At 53.1% G+C, this 19,976-nt stretch overlaps 1 protein-coding gene across 2 annotated transcripts in view; it reads right to left on the minus strand.

Annotated features, from left to right (window-relative positions):
- LOC122369681 (centrosomal protein of 95 kDa-like) overlaps window positions 1-19,976 on the minus strand; it is a 68,103-nt gene that overhangs the window by 25,841 nt on the left and 22,286 nt on the right. The window contains exons 2-10 of one of the 2 annotated variants that reach the window (XM_043344602.1): window positions 15,852-15,923; window positions 10,938-11,069; window positions 10,265-10,465; window positions 8,895-8,989; window positions 7,423-7,514; window positions 6,863-7,122; window positions 6,048-6,529; window positions 3,445-3,519; window positions 1,709-1,828 (exon numbers count right to left, since the gene is read on the minus strand). In XM_043344602.1, the coding sequence (XP_043200537.1) occupies window positions 1,709-1,828; window positions 3,445-3,519; window positions 6,048-6,529; window positions 6,863-7,122; window positions 7,423-7,514; window positions 8,895-8,989; window positions 10,265-10,465; window positions 10,938-11,069; window positions 15,852-15,879 (1,485 nt within the window). In that variant the 5' untranslated portion in view covers window positions 15,880-15,923. The remainder of the gene's footprint in view (window positions 1-1,708; window positions 1,829-3,444; window positions 3,520-6,047; window positions 6,530-6,862; window positions 7,123-7,422; window positions 7,515-8,894; window positions 8,990-10,264; window positions 10,466-10,937; window positions 11,070-15,851; window positions 15,924-19,976) is intronic. The other variant, XM_043344603.1, reaches the window with a different exon arrangement.

Raw genomic sequence — 19,976 nt, forward strand, 5'->3', positions numbered from 1 at the left:
GTCGAAGGTCCTGCGGTACTCCTGCCAGTCTGCCTTCCTCAGGGACAGGCGGCCTCTCCCTCGGCGCTGCGGCTTCGGTGGAGCTACAGGGATGCTCGTCGTGATCGGGAGGTGGTCCGATCCCATCGTCTCGCCGATCTCCCAGGTTGTTCCTCTCGCCACGGCAGCGGTCGCCAGGGTAACATCCGGCGTCGACAGGCCGCCCGTGGCTGGGTTGATGCGCGTGGCCGAGCCGTCGTTCAGGATGGTCAGTGAGGCGTCGATCGACCAGTCCTCGACTTCGTGGCCCATCGCGTCTTCTGGTTGGTGTGGGTCCCATACGTGGGCGTGAGCGTTGAGGTCGCCTGCGATGACGCATCTCGGAGGAAGGGAGATGCGGGCAGGCTGGAACGGTTGAGCTTGGGTGCCTTGCCCTGCCACCCACCTTGCTGGAGGTGAGTACAGGTTGACAACGGTTATTGACGGTGTTCCCTGCGGGTGAAGCTCTGTGGCCGTGATGTAGGTTTCTTCGTCTGGTTCAGTTGGCGCATACCGAGGCGTGGTCCGCGAGTACGGTAGTTGGTCCCGCACTAGGGTTATGACTCCTCCCTTACCCTTCACGCCGCGGGTCCCGTCGCTGCCGGTCGGGGGCTGGTGCTGGGTGGCCGCCTGCCCGGTCCCGCTCGCTGGTGGGGCGCGTGCCGTACACTTCTTACGGCTCTTGCAGCCCGCGCACCAGGAGTTACGGTCCGACGGGCCGCGGCGCTTGCAGGTCCAGCTCGGTCCAGGCGGTGCTCCCTGCCCACTGTCGGCGGGGCGGGCTGCTCCGGTGGTTGTCGGGCTCGGGTTTGCCTGGTGTGGCCTGTCTTGCCTCGCTGCTATGTTGTAGCCTGGGAAGCGTGGGTTTTCATCGCTTTCCAGGAGTCTGGTTTCTTGGAGTAGGATGACGTCGGGTTTCTCGTCTTCAATTCTCTTGTCCAGTTCGGTTTTCCTGGCCTTCAGACTGTTGCAGTTGAACTGCAGGATCTTGAGGAGGCCGCTGATGGCTGTGGGTCCTGTCTGGTTTGGGTTCCGCCCGGTGCGCGGGGTTCCCGCCGCCGGTCTCACAGCCCGCGGAGGAGCGGGCGGTGGCGGCACCGTGACAGGCGCAGGCGGGGCCGGCGGCGCCGACGGCGGCGTCCGAGGCGGCGGCGGCGGCGGCGGCGCGATGCAGCTCGGGCACCACCAGAGGTCGCGTGTGCGCGCGAGTCGGGTAATGTCCGTTGGCCTCAGTCCGGCGCATCGACCATGGTGCCAGAGGGCGCACCCGCCGCAGCGCACCGATGAGCCGCCGACTCCCCGGCCGCATACTCCGCACGGGTAGCGCGGAGGGGGGCCTGGATTCGACTCCACGTCCCCGGCCCGCATCAGTAGCAGGGCGAGGTGGGCCAGCCCTCGTCCCGCCGCCAAAAACCCGCCCGCGCCGGTCCGGCGAGGCAGGCGGTGGTAGTCGTCTTCTTCGAGGGTGTGGATGTGTGTCGGCGAACTTGGCTCCCGAGGGAGACGCCACCCCCACGTGAAGGGGTCGCCGATGGTGACAAGTAACTCCTCACTGTGACTGTGGTCTCATAAAGCCTATGATCTGTTGAACTCTGTCATGGTCTGTTATGGTCTGTGGTCTGTTATGGTTTGTAGTCTGTTGTAGTCTGTGGCCTGTAGGTAGTCTGTAGTCTGTAGTGGTCTGCCCCACCTGTTCGGGTCCGGAGCTGGTGGCCGGCTGCTGCTGCAGCTGCTGTAGCTCCTCGCTCAGCTGCCGGCTAATATCCACCTCATCTGGTTCCGTGCCGTCCACGCTGGCCACCTCGTCCGACTGCCGGGAAGAGAAAGAAGCGGTCAGAACAGAGAGAGGAGGGGTCAGAACAGACTAGAGAGGACACAGGGAAGGCACGAGTCCACGCTGGCCACCTCGTCCGACTGCCGGGAGGAGAAAGGGAGCGGTCAGAACAGAGAGAGGACACAGGGAAGGCATGAGTCCACGCTGGCCACTTCGTCCGACTGTGGGAAGAGAAAGGGAGCGTGAGAACAGAGAGAGGACACAGGGAAGGCATGAGTCCACGCTGGCCACTTCGTCCGACTGTGGGAAGGGCAAACAGAGAGGAGCGGTTAGAACAGAGAGAGGACACAGGGAAGGCATGAGTCCACACTGGCCACCTCGTCCGACTGCCGGGAAGAGCAAACAGAGAGGAGCGGTTAAGACAGAGGGAACACGGGGAGGACACAATGAGGGCGCGAGTCCACACTGGCCAGATTGTCCGACTGCGGAGAGGACCGAGGGAGAGAGAGAGAGAGAGAGAGAGAGAGAGAGAGAGAGAGAGAGAGAGAGAGAGAGAGAGAGAGAGAGAGAGAGAGAGAGAGGGGGAGAGAGAGAGGAAGGTAGATAAAAAGCGAAAGAGAGATAAAAGAAAAGGAGTGGGAGAGCAAGAGGGAGATGAGGAGGAGGGACAGTCCCAGAGAGAGTCCACAGAACATGTGACAGTGGTCATATCATCGGCACTGAATTTGTGCAGGATCTCTATCCTGTACGTTGTAAAAAAGATAAAACAGTCCTCAAATCATTACCGAAGGTCAGATAATGGAACCGTGAATGACTGACAAAAAGCAGAGCTGTGGGCAGTATCGAAACTCAGTGTAGCCCAGTTTCATGTCATGAACAGATTTCTCAAAGGCCTCGACTGTTTTATAGCCTTCTAGGCCTGAGAGTCAGCGTCAAAGACCATCGGGCGTCTAAAGTAGAAAACTAATTGAATCGTATAATCAACTCCTTCCATCACCTCATTCCATAGTCCGTGCGGATGCGCCATTTAGGGATGTGTAAGCTTTCGGTTGTTGAGAGATTGGTCAGTTGCACTCAAATTAACATCCGTAATGACTGCAAGATTTTAAATACCAGAATACATTAGGCTGTATAATACTGGAAGCCAGCGTAGTGCAAGCTTTGACAAAAGCCAATCGTGTCAACGCATTGCGTTTGGGTCTAAAAATCCAATGAAACCACCACAAATTCCCCAAAACAAGGAAAAAAATCAAGGTACATCTAATCATACGACCACTTTCACACTTCGTTAAATTGAGTCAGCCCACTCCTAACCTTTCACTGCGAGTCAGCTCAAAGGGAGGAAACCAACTCATGATCTCCTTTAAATGGTTCAATAACCATTTAAAGGACCCCCCCCCCCGACCTCACACCCCCTGAGGGTCAACGAACGGGGTGCAGGGACCCACCTCTTGGGTCCCCTTCCCTTCCACCCCATATTACCCACCCGGTCTGGGTCGAACCACCCTCCCGCATGGATCGATGAACAGGGAGACGGGCACATCGGAATAGGTTCCCTCAGGCACCCGTGTGGGTCGGAGCTGCCTCTGCCACCCCCACCCCACCCCCCTCCCCCCGTTAGGTGGATAGTAAGGAAGGGAGATGGGACCCACCTCTAGGTCAGAGTCGGCGTCAAAGGCCATATTCGTGAACTCATCGCCTCCCGCGCCCGTGTCCGTCCCGGTCTCCTGCAACACCGGGGTACCGAACCGATTACAGCCGTGACGAATTAAAACGGACATTTTCTGAAAATGTAGAGGAAAACAGCGATTGAAGCCAAGAAACTCTCAAAAGGGACTAGATATTATGGATAAATTTTGACTCAAGAGCTCATCATTATATCAAAATTTGGGGCTAAACATCAACTACACTGACATTGGTTTGGCATTTACTGGTAGGTGTGCCTAATATGGTTTATTTATCCCATTGCCTTCATTCCAACGAAGCGGCCGTGGACGCCGAACACCCCTGTATTTTGAGTCCGTCTCCATTTAGCGCCAGGTAGGCAGTCATATAAGCGTGTGAAGCCCGCCTGTCGCTTTTTTCAGCCCAGTGGGGCACAGACAGCGGTGACTGGATTTCGGGGGCGCTCGCATGTCTCTCTTAGTTCGCATTGTGGGTACGACTACGGACTGGTCAGTGGTCATTGCATTCAACGGCAACTGATAACCGGACTTGAATCAGGGAGGCTCCGACTAATAAATTGTTCTCAAACGACGATGTTTGCGTTTCAAGGAGTCTGGACAGAATGGTTACCGGTACCCGTAACATTTAACAAGTGGAGTTATTTGACACCTCGTGGCCTCAAAATCCCTACCTACCAGAAAATGACTTACGAGTTCAATTTTAGTAGACATTTGGAAAATGTTTGTTTCTAATGTTTATGTTTTTCGGAGTTGTTCAAAAAGATAAGTACAAATGTTACATTCATTCAGATAGTCATGACACCCAAGCCATATCTCAATGTTTGTTTCGTTTATCATCCGATGAATATCGGATGCTGATTAATATACCGTTGCAGCATAGAATCCTCAATAACTAAACTCCACATTATTGACATACTCCAACCAACCGACATCCAACTACCGATCGTGTTTTTGTGGTGTCTTTACTGCAGTTCCGTAAGGTGGGGCTATTTGAGACAGTGGGGCTACTTGAGACAGTATTTAAAATTGTTTTAAAATAAAAACCGTTTGAAATTTATGCTTAATTTTTGCTCAGGCGATTTACTGCTCGATTCCACACCTTCCTGAGCAAAAATATCACATAAAATTCAAACGGTTTTCATTTAATAGCGATTTTAAATACTGTCTCAAATAGCCACACTGTCTCAAATAGCCCCACTTTACGGGAACACTTCTTCATAGCAACCTCATATAAAGTTACTGAATATTTTAATGGTGTGAACTGTGAAGTGCTTGAGCGAGGAACATAACGAGAATAGATACGTGAAGAATCATTGACCTTTTCCTCGAAAATGTAAAAACCAGTAAAACGCCTTTTCGGTGAGGAACGAGCGAGCGAGATAGTGAGCCCTGCACGTGCGGAAGGGCGAGAGGGTACTTCCAACGGGCTTGTGCAAAGCACCCTTCTAGCCGGTCGCTAGCGGTGTGCCAAATTTGAACGCAATCGGCCCAGCCGTTCCTGAGATCTGGAAGCGGCATTCTGCACGTGCGCACGTGCAAACAGGGTCCAAACTGACTTTTGCACGGCACCCTACTAACCGGTCCCCAACTGTGTACCAAATTTGAGCGCAATCGGTCCAGCCGTTCTCGAGATCTGGAAACGCCCCCTGCACGTGCGCACGTGCAGTAACACCCTAACCGCAACACATGGGAATGCATTGCCTGGTGGGTGCCTACCTGTATGCCAAGTTTCAGCGAAATCGCCCCAGTAAACCGAGTTACTGAAATGGGAACAAATTTGGCACCTCTTCTTTTTGCATTTTGCACGTGCAGTGGGGGTCACTCACATATATCAATAGTATCCGACCTTTGGTAGAAGGGATGCAGCTGCCCTACAAAAATTACCGCAAGACAATCGCCCAAGCCGCTGCTGAGATATGGGCCTCTCAAAATCACTACTTTTGCAAAACTGCTTGAACACCCTTGACTTTTCACGTGGCACGTGCCACGACGGTCACTGAGATGCATCAAAAGTAGTCAATTACGGGGTAGAAGGGATGGGGCTACCCAGCAAAAAAGACCGCAGGCCAATCGGTCCAGCGGTTGCTGAGATATAAGCCTCTCAAAAGCGTTACAAGCCGGGCCGGGCCGGGCCGGGCCGCTCATACTGAGATTTTTCCCTTATATTGAAAAGACTTCGCTTCGCTCGCTGCGCTCGCTCGCTCGTAACAATGCCAAAAGTTATATTGAATGCGGTGAGCTTTCGGCTACCAGCCTTCGTCAAACCAACAAAATGACACAATACATTGTAGCCGAAAGCTCACCGCATTCAATATAACTTTTGGCATTGTTTTTACATTTTCGAGGAAAAGGTCAATGATTCTTCACGTATCTATTACTGAATATTTTGTTAAAAATAACGTATAAAACGGATAAAAATAGAACGGGTGTCATAACTTAAGGCCAAATGTGAATGAAAAGATGTGAAGACAGATTAAAAAAGCTGACAAATTATCACAATTCACAACCCGAGCCCTTCAACTACGTTCCGCGCGTGCCACCCCTGAGCACCTCTCACAACCATGACTCACCGGCGTCTGTTCGTCGATGAACTCGAAGCGGTGCGGCTCGTGCGGCGTCTCCTCCGTCTCGCCCTCCGTCTCCTCGCTCCCGGTCTCCTGCTCCTCGGTCCCGGTCTCCTGCTCCTCGGTCCCCGTCTCCTGCTCCTCGGTCCCCGTCTCCGTGGTCGGCGAGTCCTGTACCGCCGACTCACTGGAGCGGGCCGTCTCCAGCGAGTCCGCCCGCCGGCCGTCTCCCTCCACCGCCGTGTCTCCGGGCGTCTCCGGCAGCGTCTCCGGTCCGTCTCCCAGCCCGCCGCCGGCCGCCGGCTCTCCGTCATCCTCCGGAGACTCCAGAGAGGAGGAGGCCGCCGGAGAGCTCTCCGAGGGAGAGGTGGCGGACTCGGCGGCCGGCGAGCCCCCAGCCTCCCGCGGCTCGCGCCGACCGCCCGGCTGGCGGCTCCCGGACTTGGTGATCGGTAGCTCCATCTCCAGTGAGTACTGAGACTCAGGGACTGTCGGGCACACACGGGGGTAGACCGGCAGCGGTGTTAGATATGGTCGAGCGTGACAGGGAGTCGTAACGTTGAGTGGTGATGTGAACTGAATATGCAACCCGCCTGGGCCCAAGAGGGTGGTCCGCCCTAACACAAGACAAGACAAGTATGCAATTACAGCTAGGCTACCGGACCAGCCCCAGGGTTAGCGTCAAGTGAGACGGTAAAAATACAAGAGAGACGATCACAAAACGAGAGTCCATCCCCGTGTCGTCAAATCCCCCGTCCCTTAAGGCAAAAAATCTCTAGGTCTCCACGCACGGCGCTCTAGCACCCTTCTCCCTGACTCACAGCTGACCACGGCCGAGCCGCCGCTGGTGGATGTTTTGGTGCTGGGGCTGAGTGCGGCGCCGGCCGGCCCGGTGCCCGACCCGCTCGGGGTCAGTCCGGCAGTCTGACCGGCCGGTGACCCCGGCCCGCCGGCCGACAGGCGTCTGGAGGGGCTGCCGCCGCCCGAGCCGGGGGCAGAGCCGGGGGGAGAGCGGGCGGAGGACGGGGGCCGGCTGCCGGCGCTGGCCGAGGCACGCACACCGGCAGAGGAGCGGCGGGAGCTGGCGGGAGGAGGGGAGAGTGAGAGGAGAGAGTAAGGAAGGCGGAGGGATGCAGGAGAGAAAACCACTATCAGTCGCACACAGTCACGTCTTCAATACAAGATACATATCTGCGTGCAAAGGTAAAACGATTACGTTAGGGTGACCTCTGACCTGACGTAATGACCTCTGACCTGACTAATCATTTTTGCCTTTGCAAGGCAGATATCTACCCCCATTCACCGATTTCCAGTGCAGTCACTAAGCTGCACATCCATCCCTAACAAAAACGCGAGAGTTCCAGGACTCCCAGCGACTCACGGTGAGGATGGAGGGAGGTCCGAATCCCTGGCCGCCGCCGCTGCTGCCTCCTCTGATACGGCCTCAGCCTCCGGAGCCGCCGCCGCGTCCTCCTGGAAAACAGGGCACTGAATGTTAGTGGGGGCTGATGGAAAACACAACGGCATGGACCTTGAGAAGAGATCTCAATAGCATGATTTTCTCGAAACTAAATACCCATAGCCGCTGACTTGAAACCAGTAGGTAGTGTAATTTCAGTCGTGAACGCGGAAGCTAGTCATGGAACAACGCTATTTCGAGAGCAGTCCTAGCAAGCGGTTTTAAAAATACAGTGCGGATATATTCAGACCAGTACCGAATCTTCAATCAAGCTTCAAAGTTTTGTATTCCTGACTGGGCTCGTTGGTAACTCATCCCTTATTTTATTATTCCTGGAAGTTCAGACAGACCGCGGACAAAACCACTGCCCACAGGCTGAGCACCCGCTGACTTTATCGTTGTAAATCGACTACATATTGACTAAAGGTTCACTTCATATTTGACGCACAGGGATGGTCCGTTCCGGGGTCGGCACACAGCTGAGCTGCTCTGCTCTCTGTAACCAGTCTGGTACGCCTCCCCCCCCCCCCCGATTAACGCCAGTCAGAGCAGACCAAAGACCAGTGCCGGATGATTGAGGGCAGTCGCTGGTCGCCAAAAACCATGGCTCAGCAGAGCGAGGCGCCAAGCTAAAGGCGTCAGAATAAGAGTGTTGACGACAGGTCAGCGTTTCCTCATCCCTGCCTTGCCTTCCTCACAGGGAGGCACTGTGAGTTCCTAAAAGCGCACAACGGCATGTGCAGTGCACGTGCCGTCGTACGCGTTGCCTCGACCACAGGCCATCTGTGATCGAGTCTGTGATCTGTGATCTGGTCTGCGATCGAGGATGCACGTTGGAAGTGGTGCCTCGATGGATGCCTTTAGCTGGTGCAGAAAATAGGGGGTTCAATTACGCTATGCACAAGTCATTTGGAAATATCCTCTAGCACTTCCGCACATACACGGCCCACTCTCTCGCTCGCTCGTTTGTCACCCCAAAAGGCGTCTTACTGAGTAACTCGGAGTCAAAAGTCGGTCGGAGTCAATATAAGTCGGCAGGAGTCACAGTGAGTCAGTCAGTCACACTGACCTGTTCCGCAGACTGTGAGTCGGTCTGGGGTGGAGGAGCTGGTCTGTGGTCGGACGGAGTCTGTCAGAGTCACACTGAGTCTGAGTCATACTGACCTGTTCCGCAGACTGTGAGTCGGTCTGAGTCGACGAGCTGTGAGTCAATGCTGTGAACCAGTACAAGTCACTCAGAGTCACACTGACCTGGTCTGCGGACTGCGAGTCTGTCAGAGTCACTGTGAGTTACTCTGAGTCACTGACTGACCTGGTCTGCCGACTGTGAGTCGGTCGGAGTCGATATGACCTGGTCTGTGAGTCAGTGAGGGTCACTAGAGTCACTGACTGACCTGGTTTGCCGACTGTGAGTCGGTCGGAGTCGATGAGCTGGTGGTGCTCAGTTCCTCCTCCGTCTCCGTCAGACTCTCCTCCAGATGCCATCTGTCTGTGATGGGGGAAGGAGTGAGGTCACAGAGTGGTACATACGACGTCTCGTGAAAGGGGGGATAGGGTCACAGGGTGCCATCTGTCTGTGATGGGAGAGGGGGGCAGGGTGTCATCTGTCTGTGATGGGAGGGGGGCAGGGTGTCATCTGTCTGTGATGGGAGGGGGACAGGGTGTCATTTGTCTGTGATGGGAGGGGGAGCAGGATCAAAGGGTGTCATCTGTCTGTGATGGGAGGAGGGGGGCAGGGTCACAGGGTGCCATCTGTCTGTAATGCGTGTGTGTGGGGGGGGGGGGGGGGGGAGCGGGGTCACAGCTAGGATGGTACGGTACCGGTAAGCAGGGCTGCGGAGTCGGAGTCGGAGTCGGAGTCAGAGTCGACAGTTGTGACCGGAGTCGGAGTCGATTTTAGAAACCCGAGCCGGAGTCGGAGTCACCGAAAATCTGTCGACTCCGCAGCCCTGCTAGGTCTGCGGAGTCGGAGTCGCGAGTTGGAGTCGGTCGGAGTCGATTATTCTGCCCGGAGTCGGAGTCGGAGTCGGAGCTGTTTTTTAAAGCCGGAGTCGGAGTCGGAGTCGGAGTCGGAGTCGCCGAAAATCCATCGACTCCGCAGCCCTGCCGGTAAGGGTTCTCCCAAATCTGTGGCGGGCGTAATAAGATGTCCTGAGCGATGACATGATTAGAGAAGATACAACAGGCAATAGCTAAAAAAAGAGAACTATGGTTACGGGAGTGAATACTGCACCCCTCAAGGAGTGAAGACCGTGGCACATTTTACTTTCGGGAATAATAAGTATTTTTTATGGGTTAGGCCCTTTCGGTCCAATGGGACCATTTCAGAGCCGGGAGGATGATAGGAATTAGGGGGAGACATTGGTCTGGGCAGGCACCCTAGTGAGTCACCGGGGCTAAGCCCGTCCAGAGGACAGGCCACCCAGCCCCAAGGCACTCACTGCACCCGGCTACGGGGTGCGCTCCCTCGGGAGCAGCGGTGCCGCTCCAAGGGAGCAGCCCACATGATATAAAGTTGTCTGTCCAGCCCAGAGGGGGGTTGCGGCGTGGAGGAGAAGGATTTCTGTATCATGAGGATAGAAGCACGGAACGGTGAATAATAAGTCATTCACGCATACCTTTTCATCAAACAAAGAACCTTGCTCATGAATTTTTTACATCCAGGAGCTACCACATCTAAGACAAAACTCAATGAATGAAAAATACGCGACAATGATAGTTATCCCCACTACCAGCTGAGGCCGGATTTCGGCGGCGTCCGTACCGATTTCGTGCGAGCTGAGGTACTTGTGCAGGCCGCAGAAGATCTCCAGCAGGTTGTAGATGGCGTGTGCGTTGCCGGCGATCACCTGAGCGCCCGAGATGTGTGACAGGTCGACGTCGATCAGGTCCAGGGCCAGGTGGTTAATGATGGTCTGCACGTTATGCACCTCGTCCGACGGCGTCTCCGGGTGCTCGATAATGCCTAGAAGACGGGGAATGTTGTGACAAATTGGTGTGGGTGAATGCATTTGGAAGGCACAGAAGATAGGGTTTCTAATTTAGTTCGTAAGTAAAGTACGAGAAAGGCGTTCAGTGTCCATAGGACATCAAAGTGGGCCGGACATTTTCTCGTGGACATATACAAATCTGGAATCCGTTGTTATATCTATCATCTCGCATTTCATCTTAATATAACTTAACGCAATCCATATCCATGTTGAAAGAAAATACTGTTCTTCAATTAACGAATAAAATTAAATTTTGATTTCTCACTACAGAAAAAACTGCTTTGAGCTTCTCCCGAAATCAACCAGTAGACCGACCCACCCCAGCTGACCGACCTGGCGGCAGCTGCTGACCTCCCTCCCCCCTCCCCCGATCTGGCGGCAGCTGCTGAGCTCTCCCCTCTCCCCGCCCCAGCTGACCGCCCCCCCCCCCTCCCCCATCTGACTGACCTGGCGGGAGCCGATGGTTGAGCACCTCCAGCAGGCGGACGAAGAACTCTGAGCGGATGTCGCGGATCTCCCTCACCGGCTCCACCGGCAGCTGACACCGCTCGATTATCTTGTTGGACAGACGCACACAGTCTGAGAGAGAACGAGAGAGAAAATCGTCAGTCACAGGGAAGTAAGCGATCAGCGACAGAATGACAATAACAGCCAGGAGGTCGTACAATTACACTGCAGAAAACTGCATCGAATGGGTGTCGAAAAATTCCTTCCACCATGTGACTCCCAAAAGCTTACATTCCACTTCTAGTCTTCTCTTTGAAGATCATTCCAGCTCATGACACATCAAGGCCAAATCGTTTTCTGTCGCTGCTGACAGCAATGAAGCTATGATAATAATGTTATGTTCAGTGATGACCATATCTTTCACTGAGTTGGACGAGCTTTAAAAAAAAGTAACAACTTCGGTTTGGTAGTCACTAGTCTATTTGTGTGCCTTGCACAAAGGCCAACAAATCATCATAGGCGCTCGACAGAGCCAGCCCGGCCAGCCGCTCATTGCTCAATGCTCGCGTCCTGTTTATTATCAAACGCAACATACATGACACGAGGCCATCCAGGGGAAACGCGCCTTCAGTCAGCGTTACCGTCGAAGAAGTGTAGCATAGGGACGGCATGATTATGATACACAGCACGGGTGTCGTCAGCAAGTCGGCATTGGAGAGAGAGCCCACGAACACTGAAACAGCGCGCATCGAAACGCATACTAAGGACACTCACTCTCATAACAAGTAATCATAACGCTGCGACCATACCATTCATTCAATAAGGTCCACTACCACAGGAAACACAAAACAACGAATTCCTCTTGAACAACACAGGCTGAAACGATATGTAGAATTAACGACCATAAAGACTTCAAACATCTCAACAAGTTCTAGGCCCCACGAGACCGTCGACACGATTATCCCAAAACGACTAACAGCACCACAAGCATCCACACACGCACCAGCGTCCCATTCATCTTCACCAAGCCATCACCAGACACCACACCCCAGCAATCACCACCGCCGCCACCCCCACCGTTGTCCGTGCGCCGCGCGACCGTCCGTCCGGGTTCATGATGATGATCCTGCCGTCCAGCTGCGGCTCCACCCAGTGGAAGGCCCGGAAGAAGCGGATCATGACATCCACATCCAGCACATTGACGGCGTCGCTGGGCTCGGCGCCCTCCAGCACCATGCGGTAGCCGTCGCCGCCGTCGGCCACGTGCGCCGGCACCACCACGTCGTAGTCAGCGGTGACGTTGAGCGGCTCGAACACCCCGCCCCGGCGGACGGTGACGGAGACGGCGCGCTGACCGGCCGGCGCCATCCAGTCTGCGACCAGACGCGCGCCGGCCAGGTGCAGGAAGCCGCCCGTGTGCGCCAGACCGACACTGTGGTCCAGAGTCAGCTGCAGCGTGCTGCCCTTCATCCGCACCACCGTCAGCGTGTCCTGGTACGGCATCGCCTTGAGGATGCCGCCCAGCGTGATGTCGCCCGCCGGGATGTCGCCGTTGGAGAAGGCCGCGGCGTTGATGAGCGCCACTCGCACAGAGTCGCGGAGCGACTCGGCGTGCCGTCGCAGCACCCAGAGCACCGCCTCGGCCACCAGGTTACCGAGCGCGCACTCGCGGGCGAAACACGCCTCCGGCGAGCCGGCCAGCGGCACGCGGATGTGGCCCAGCACCTCGGTGCGGTTGTGGTCGAGCAGACGGTCGTACTCCTCCATGATCTTGTCCACCTCCTCGTCGCTGCGGTAGGAGGATTTCAGGAGGAAGATGTGCGGCCACCAGTCGCGCACCTCGCCGTCGGCGTTGATGCCGATGTCGATCGAGCCCATGTACTTGCCGTGTTTGCCAGCGTGCACGATGGCGACCTTCCGGCCAGAGCGCTGTGTCACCACCGCGGGGTAGATGGAGTGCGCGATGTCGGCTGGGTCCTCTGGCGTCATCGGCACGTACGTCTGCCACACGCCCGGCCAGGCCAGCGTGTGAGAGTGGCCGCCCACGATCACGTCCAGGCTGGACACCTGGTCGGCAATCTCCAGGTCACGGTCCAGGCCGGCGTGGCCGACCGCCACGAACACCTTCACGCCGTGGCCGAACATGTCGCGCCGCTTCTGGTAGCTGGCGTCGCCGAGGATGAGCGCGATCTCGCGGTTCAGCGCCTCCACCTCGTCCTCGAAGATGATGGTCTCGTTTGGTTGGAGCAGCACCTGCGCCTCGGGCGTGGTGTAGCCGAGAAGTGCCACACTCATTCGCCTATGGCGGCCGACCGCCTCACGCATCGACACCACGCGGTGGCGCGGACATAGCTTCGTGAACTCGGCTTGCAGAGTTTCATTGAGCTGGCTGAAGTCATAGTTTGTGCAGAGGAACTTGGGCCCGATTCGGTGCATAAATGACAGGAGGTTGTGAATGCCATCGGTGAACTCCTGGGTACCCAACACCAGGGCCGTGTAGGGCATGTGAGACACGACATCGGCGACCATTTTCCAGCCGAAATAGGAGTAGTAGATGTGACCTTGAAAGAAGTCCCCGGTGTTCAAATTGAGAGGATGATGATAACGATGGGCCATGTGCTTACCATACGCTACAGCGCGGGCGAAGCCTCCATAACATGTAGTATTCGTTGCTGACGCGTTCTTCGGACAGACGTTATTCAACGAGGTCACTTCATCAAAATGTGAGTGAATATCACCCTGATGAACAATGGGCAGCCAATGGCATATGATTTTACCACAGGGAAACATCTCATACGCCATCAAATATTCTACGTTCGTAACAACCAATAATGATGTAATAAAAATGACAGCATTCATGACTTCTGCCAAATACCCTTCAAGCTAGAATCGCGGAGGAAAAATGCGCTTATATTTCAAGCTTCCAGCCCAAGTCAGATGTCTTGAAATGTTCGTCTATGTACTAAGAAGATACCGCCAAGGTTCTTGCGATATCGTCTCGTAAAAAAAAAGTTTTTGGCCAAGTCAAGATTTCTAAAACACGCCGAGCAAAATATGCCGAACAACCTATTCAATTTCTATTCAATGTACTCTGTCGACGTTTCGGGATCTTGCTGCCGCTACCGAGCAACTGCCGATTAACAGCAACTTGAAATTTTCGTTTCTGCGCCGTTAGGAACCGTGCAAAAGGTAAACATAGGCACTACAGTTTGAAGAACCCCAAAACGAGATCGTAACTTTTCCAAGGTATGGATGTACGAGTATCATGGCAGCTTTGCGAAACCAAGCAACGAGATGTTTATAACTACCCCGAGCCATAAACAAAGCGCCGTGACAAAACGAACATAAACCGATTAGGCATTGATAGATTCCTGCTCCAGAGTCCAGATACGAGTTCAAATCTGAGAAAGCTGCTAGCATTGAAGCACAATTTGGCCTTTCATGCTGAATGAGAACGCAACGCCACACTGGTGGTTCCTTGAATGTTCCTTGAATGGCCAGTTTCGTATCCGTGGTCTAGTCGCTACACGTGGATATTAGATGTGTACGAACTGAAGAAATGTTTCTAAGAAAAGTCACGATGAAAGCCAACGTTCCAAGCCGCCTCCCTTTCAGGGCGTAAAAGGTGAAGGAAGCATTCCAAGCAAACGTTAACAGTCCCGTAAATGTAATTGTTTCGGGATGAATTCATAGTAGAATAAAAGGTGACTGTTAAGTGTAAATCAAGGGTTAAAAGTGTACCACTAGAGTTCAGAAGATGTATCAATCTATACAAAGCAGGCAAAACTCTCCCAGCGCATATTGCATTGACTTTCCCTGTCGCCACCAATGTTGGTGAAGCGGTTCGCTCCTCAGCGAAGCCGCGGTGTAGTGCCAGCGATGTGTGGATTTAATTGTAGATGGCGGCACCATCGCCTCGTTTGGACAGCGCCGCAAGGAAAACCGGAGAGGCGAGCGATTTCAAAGCGACCCCTGCGGACAGCCGAGACGCCAACACAATACGCTGGTTTATAATTCAGTGTGGTGGCCCTCCAGTTCACCGGCCTGTGGCCAGTTCATTCCCAACTGTGAAGGTTTCACCTCACTCATACAGATACTCACTACGGCAGTTGGTAGACCGAACCAGGCTGGTTGATTGACGTCTCATGCAATATGCATATTTGTGAGTTGTGACATCTGTTGACCTGGCGTACAGGGCCCTGTTTCAGCATAAAATGATACCTGAGGCCAGCAGTATCGTGGTATTTGGTTTCCATGGAAACATCAACAAGCTTCATTGGAATGTGCTGCCAAGTGAACGGAATACATCACAAAACAATACGCCGTGAGCAGCGTTTGGCAATGGCGCTGTCGTAGCGATTAACATGCTTGCACAGCTGTATGAGCCATAGGATCCCCGACCTCGTCCCCAGGGAGACGGGACGGGCCCCGGTTCCGGCGGTCTGACGAACTCTGCAGCCGTCCGCGTCTGACCCCGCCCGCCGCAGGGACGTTACGATACGATGGCGAGACGAGGCACGAGTGTGCGACCATTCTTGACGAACTCACTGAAGCCGTTTCGATTCGCATAGCTAAGAATGCGACTGTTGCGGAGTCAGAGTCAGTCGGAGTCACAGTTTTGACCGGAGTCGGAGTACCTTTTAGAGACCGGAGCCGGAGTCGGAGTCACCGAAAATCCATCGACTCCGCAGACCTGCCAGGACTGCGGCGACTCCAAAGACCTGGTTAAAACTACGGTTTACTTTCATTGAGTAGGTATATGTGGACAGGATAGAAGGTAATGCATCAAACGACCGTACCTTTACACTTCTGACCTCCGGCCACCGGAGACTCAGCGAACGGAATACAAAACAAGTTCGACAGAACATGGGACTATATCAGAGGCCATGGAAAAGTTTTCGTGTGAAACCTTACCTCTTCTTCTGATTTTCCTCTCAGTCATGTTTACAGATGTAGTTGCCCAAAATTTCTATAAGAGTCCAGCTCCTGGAAGAGAAGAAAAATATGTCAGACCATGGTCTTATTATTACTTATAAGTAATAAGTTTTAAAGGTATTGTGCTGTCATCATAAGGACATCCCTAAATGACTGGTGGGCATTGTTGTGAGTGGCATAATCTCAGTTTTACAAAGAAATGATCACACAATTACACCACAACTAAGCTGAGATGAAGCATTACTAAAATACTGAATGCAAGGTCAATACCTCGTATAGACACCACTAGCCTCTAATTATACATTTGCTGAATGATTATTATCTTTAAGCTTATCTATTAATTATCTATTAATCTTATCTTTAATCTACTATCTGCCTAACATACCTTAAGAGGTCTGGAAAAGCATCTGCACACGCATCAAAAAATGCTATTGCATTCTTAAAATGCTTGAGGCATTAACACTTAAACCAACAAACAAACCTTAAAACCTACAACCTACAAACCTACCCTACACAACCTACAAACGTACAGTGCCTCTCCTCAGTTTGAGTTGGAAAACCTTCATGTGACGTCTGATCTACTACCTTACCTTACCTTACCTTACCTTACAGTATCGGGATTTTTAGGCTTAGAGCCTGTCGTACCCGATCTCATCGAGCTCCTGGTATTTGGCTTGTCCAGGATCAATCGGAATCGGGAATGGTGTATCGTAAGTGGGACCAGTGTGCATCCAGCCTCGCCTTGAAGCAGTTGAGCGATGGGGCGCAGACCACCTCAGACGGGAGTCGGTTCCAGTCGTTCACGACTCGTAGAGCGAACGAGGATCGTCGCACTCTCGAGGTTGCTGGACATTTCCTGACTTTGTATGGATGCCCACGAGTAACTCCATCGGCCAGCGTGAAGAACGTTTCAGGGTCGGTATCGAGCCCCCCGTGGAACAGCTGGTACATGAATATCATGTCTCCTCTACGTCGCCTGTAGTAGAGTGAGGGCATCTTCAGCATTCGGAGCCGCTGCACGTAGGGTTCGTGACGGATGTTCTCAACCAGTCTGGTTGCCCTGCGCTGCACTCTCTCAATCAGTCGCTGGTCCGCTCTGTTAAACGGTCCCCACACGAGGTTACCATATTCTAGGTGCGGACGAACCAGAGTCTTGAAGAGAAGAGGCAGGGTGATCTCATTAATGAGGGAGAATGACCGTCTGATTACTGCGAGGAGCTGAGTTGCCTTTGCTGCTGCTGATGCAGCATGTTCACGGAACTTCAATTCGGCGTCCACATGGACTCCCAGATCCTTTTCAAGGCGTGTGCTGGCTAGGGAGGTGTTGCCCAGTGTGTAAGCAGATCCACAGTTTCTTGTTCCTAGATGCAGCACTGTACACTTCTTCTGGTTGAATGGCATCATCCATAAATCAGACCATCGTGACAAGGACGTAAGATCCGTTTGTAAGGCGGCCGAATCGCTAGGGAGACGAGTGTAAGTGTACAGCTTCGCGTCGTCGGCAAACAATTTCACGGTGCAGTGGACCACGTCTGGCAGGTCATTCACATATACTAGAAAGAGCAAGGGTCCCAGCACGGAGCCCTGGGGTACGCCGCTAGCGACCTCCGTCCAGTTCGAGGGACATCCGTCAATGACCACCTGCTGCTTTCTGTTTGTGAGGAACGCCTGGATCCAAGCCAGTAGTTTGCCGGACACCCCGTAGCTCTGGAGCTTACTGAGAAGTCTGTGGTGTGGCACGGAATCGAAGGCCTTCTGGAAATCAAGGTAGATGACGTCCACTGGGTTGCTTTGTTCGATGGCCCTACTCCAATCTTCCAATGCTTCTAGTAGTTGGGTGCTGCACGATCTGCCCGGACGAAAGCCATGCTGATGAGTGGACAACAGGTTGTTCTCTGTCAAGAACTTCAGCAGCTGGTCGCGGATGATAGATTCCAGTGTTTTGCAGAGTACTGATGTCAGACTGACCGGACGGTAGTTGCACGGGTCAACCCTGCTTCCCTTTTTGTGGATAGGGACCACGCGTGCAAGCTTCCAGTCTTCTGGAATACACCCAGTGTCAAGTGACCTGCGAAACAGGTAGGAGAGTGGTGCCGAAAGAGAGCAGCACGCTTCGTTGAGGACTCTCGGATGAATCTCGTCAGGCCCAGGAGAACTTGATACCTTGAGCTTTCTGAGCTTAAGTTCCACTGTCACCGGGGAAATGTCAATATCAGAGAGGCTGCACGTCTGGTTCCTAACAACGAGCCTTGGTACATCATTCACATCCTCGTTCTGGAAGACTGAGGCAAAGAACTCATTTAGAGCCGTGGCCTTAAGAGTAGCATCACTAACCATGAGTCCATCAGAATTTCTCAGGTCACCGATCCTCGGTTTAGTCTTAAGCCTGCTATTGCTGTATTTCCAGAAAGCCTTTGCATTTGTTTTTAAGTCTGCCACCAGTTGTGTTTCGAAGTTAGCCCGGAGCTGCCTCGTTAGGTGTCTCAATTTGTTCCTGCAAGACTTATATCTGGCTATGTCGATCGGGTCGCGAGAAGCTGCAGCCTTCATCCACAGTGTGTTCTTTTGACTTCTTAGCTTGAGGGCACCACTTGTCATATAAAGATTCTTCCGCGTCTTACAGCTCTTGGAGAGAGGGACACATTCTAAAACTGTTTTGTTCAGAGTTGTTTTGAAGAGAGAGTACCCCTGATCAACAGAACAAGTGATCAGGGGGGTCCAGTCAGTGCCAGATAGTTGCCGGTTTAGACGGGCGAAATCTGCTCTATGAAAGCTGAACTTGGGCTGCTCAGTAGTTGCTTTGGCAGTGTAACAGTTAAGGCGAAAATCGAGGACCACATGGTCACTCTTGCCTAGGCCTGAAGAGTACTTGAGGTCAGAAAGCATCCCTTCTTCAGCCGTCATGATCAAGTCAAGGGTGCTTGCCCTTTCAATACCGCGAAATCTTGTGGGTTGAGTGACGTGCTGGTATAAGAAGCAATCATGTACTGCTGTCAGGAACTTGTGTGTGTGGTTCGAGGTTGGAGCAGAACAGATGTTGCTGGCCCAGTCAATTTGTGGAAGATTAAAGTCTCCTGCAATGAGCAAGTGTGAGACCTTGGAAGAGCAAACCTCATGCAGTAGATGCACAATCTCATCAATGCTCCCATTCAGATCAACACTTGGGCTCCTGTATATGCACCCAATCAGTAAGATGTCTGATCCTCTGAGATTCACATGTAACCACAAATGTTCAACTAAATGAGAATGGGTCATTTCAACTTCCAGAGCAGAGAGCTCATGATGAATGTACACAGCAAGCCCTCTGCACTTCCTGCCAAGATCACGCTCATCATGATTGAAATTAGTGAAAAGGGTGTACCCAGGGATGGCAAGAAGAACTGGTGCTAGAGGCAGTACTTGTGCTTTTGGAATAACCTCAGTGATGAGGATAATATCGGGCTCCCTGCCAGCAATAACCAAGCAGAGCTCATCTCTCTTGTTTACAAGCTGGTCTGCATTAGTGTACATGCATTTTAGGAGTTTTCCTTTCTGAATAGAGCCAGGAGCCTCAGAGCAGTATGAGTGTGCCTCATTTATTCCAGACTGGTTTGACAATCTTGCTTGAACATGGCTGATTGGTGTAGCTAGTCAGTCTTCGGCCTGGGCTACTGCTCCTGATGGAACAGTGCCAGCCTGGTTGGCTGCTCCTGATGGAACAGTGCCAGCCTGGTTGGATGCAGGGCTGGGCTGAGGAGGGTTCAGGGGTCGGGATCGAGCCCCCGAGGAACCCGATCCAGTGTGAGTTTCTGTAACTGTGTGAGTTCGCTCCGTCTCTCGTACTCGTCCGCGCTCCGTCTGCACAAACGCACTCGCTCGTGTCTAGCCGCGTACTGTTTATTGGCGCAGTGACCGGTCAGATGCTCGCTACCGGCCTGCCACCTAGCGGACACACGCAGAGCTATTAGTTAACACTCTCACACCCCCACACCAGTTTCAATCTAAATATATGAATAAACATTGAGACAATCAAATCACCAGAGCGGTGAACAACGAAAAAATAAATACAGAAAATAAAAGACGATTAGTCCAAAATAGACGGAACTCAACGGACAGTTCAAAGCG

This window comes from Amphibalanus amphitrite, unplaced genomic scaffold, assembly GCF_019059575.1.
Source record: "Amphibalanus amphitrite isolate SeventyFive unplaced genomic scaffold, NRLGWU_Aamphi_draft 001061F_arrow, whole genome shotgun sequence".
Taxonomy (NCBI): domain Eukaryota; kingdom Metazoa; phylum Arthropoda; class Thecostraca; order Balanomorpha; family Balanidae; genus Amphibalanus; species Amphibalanus amphitrite.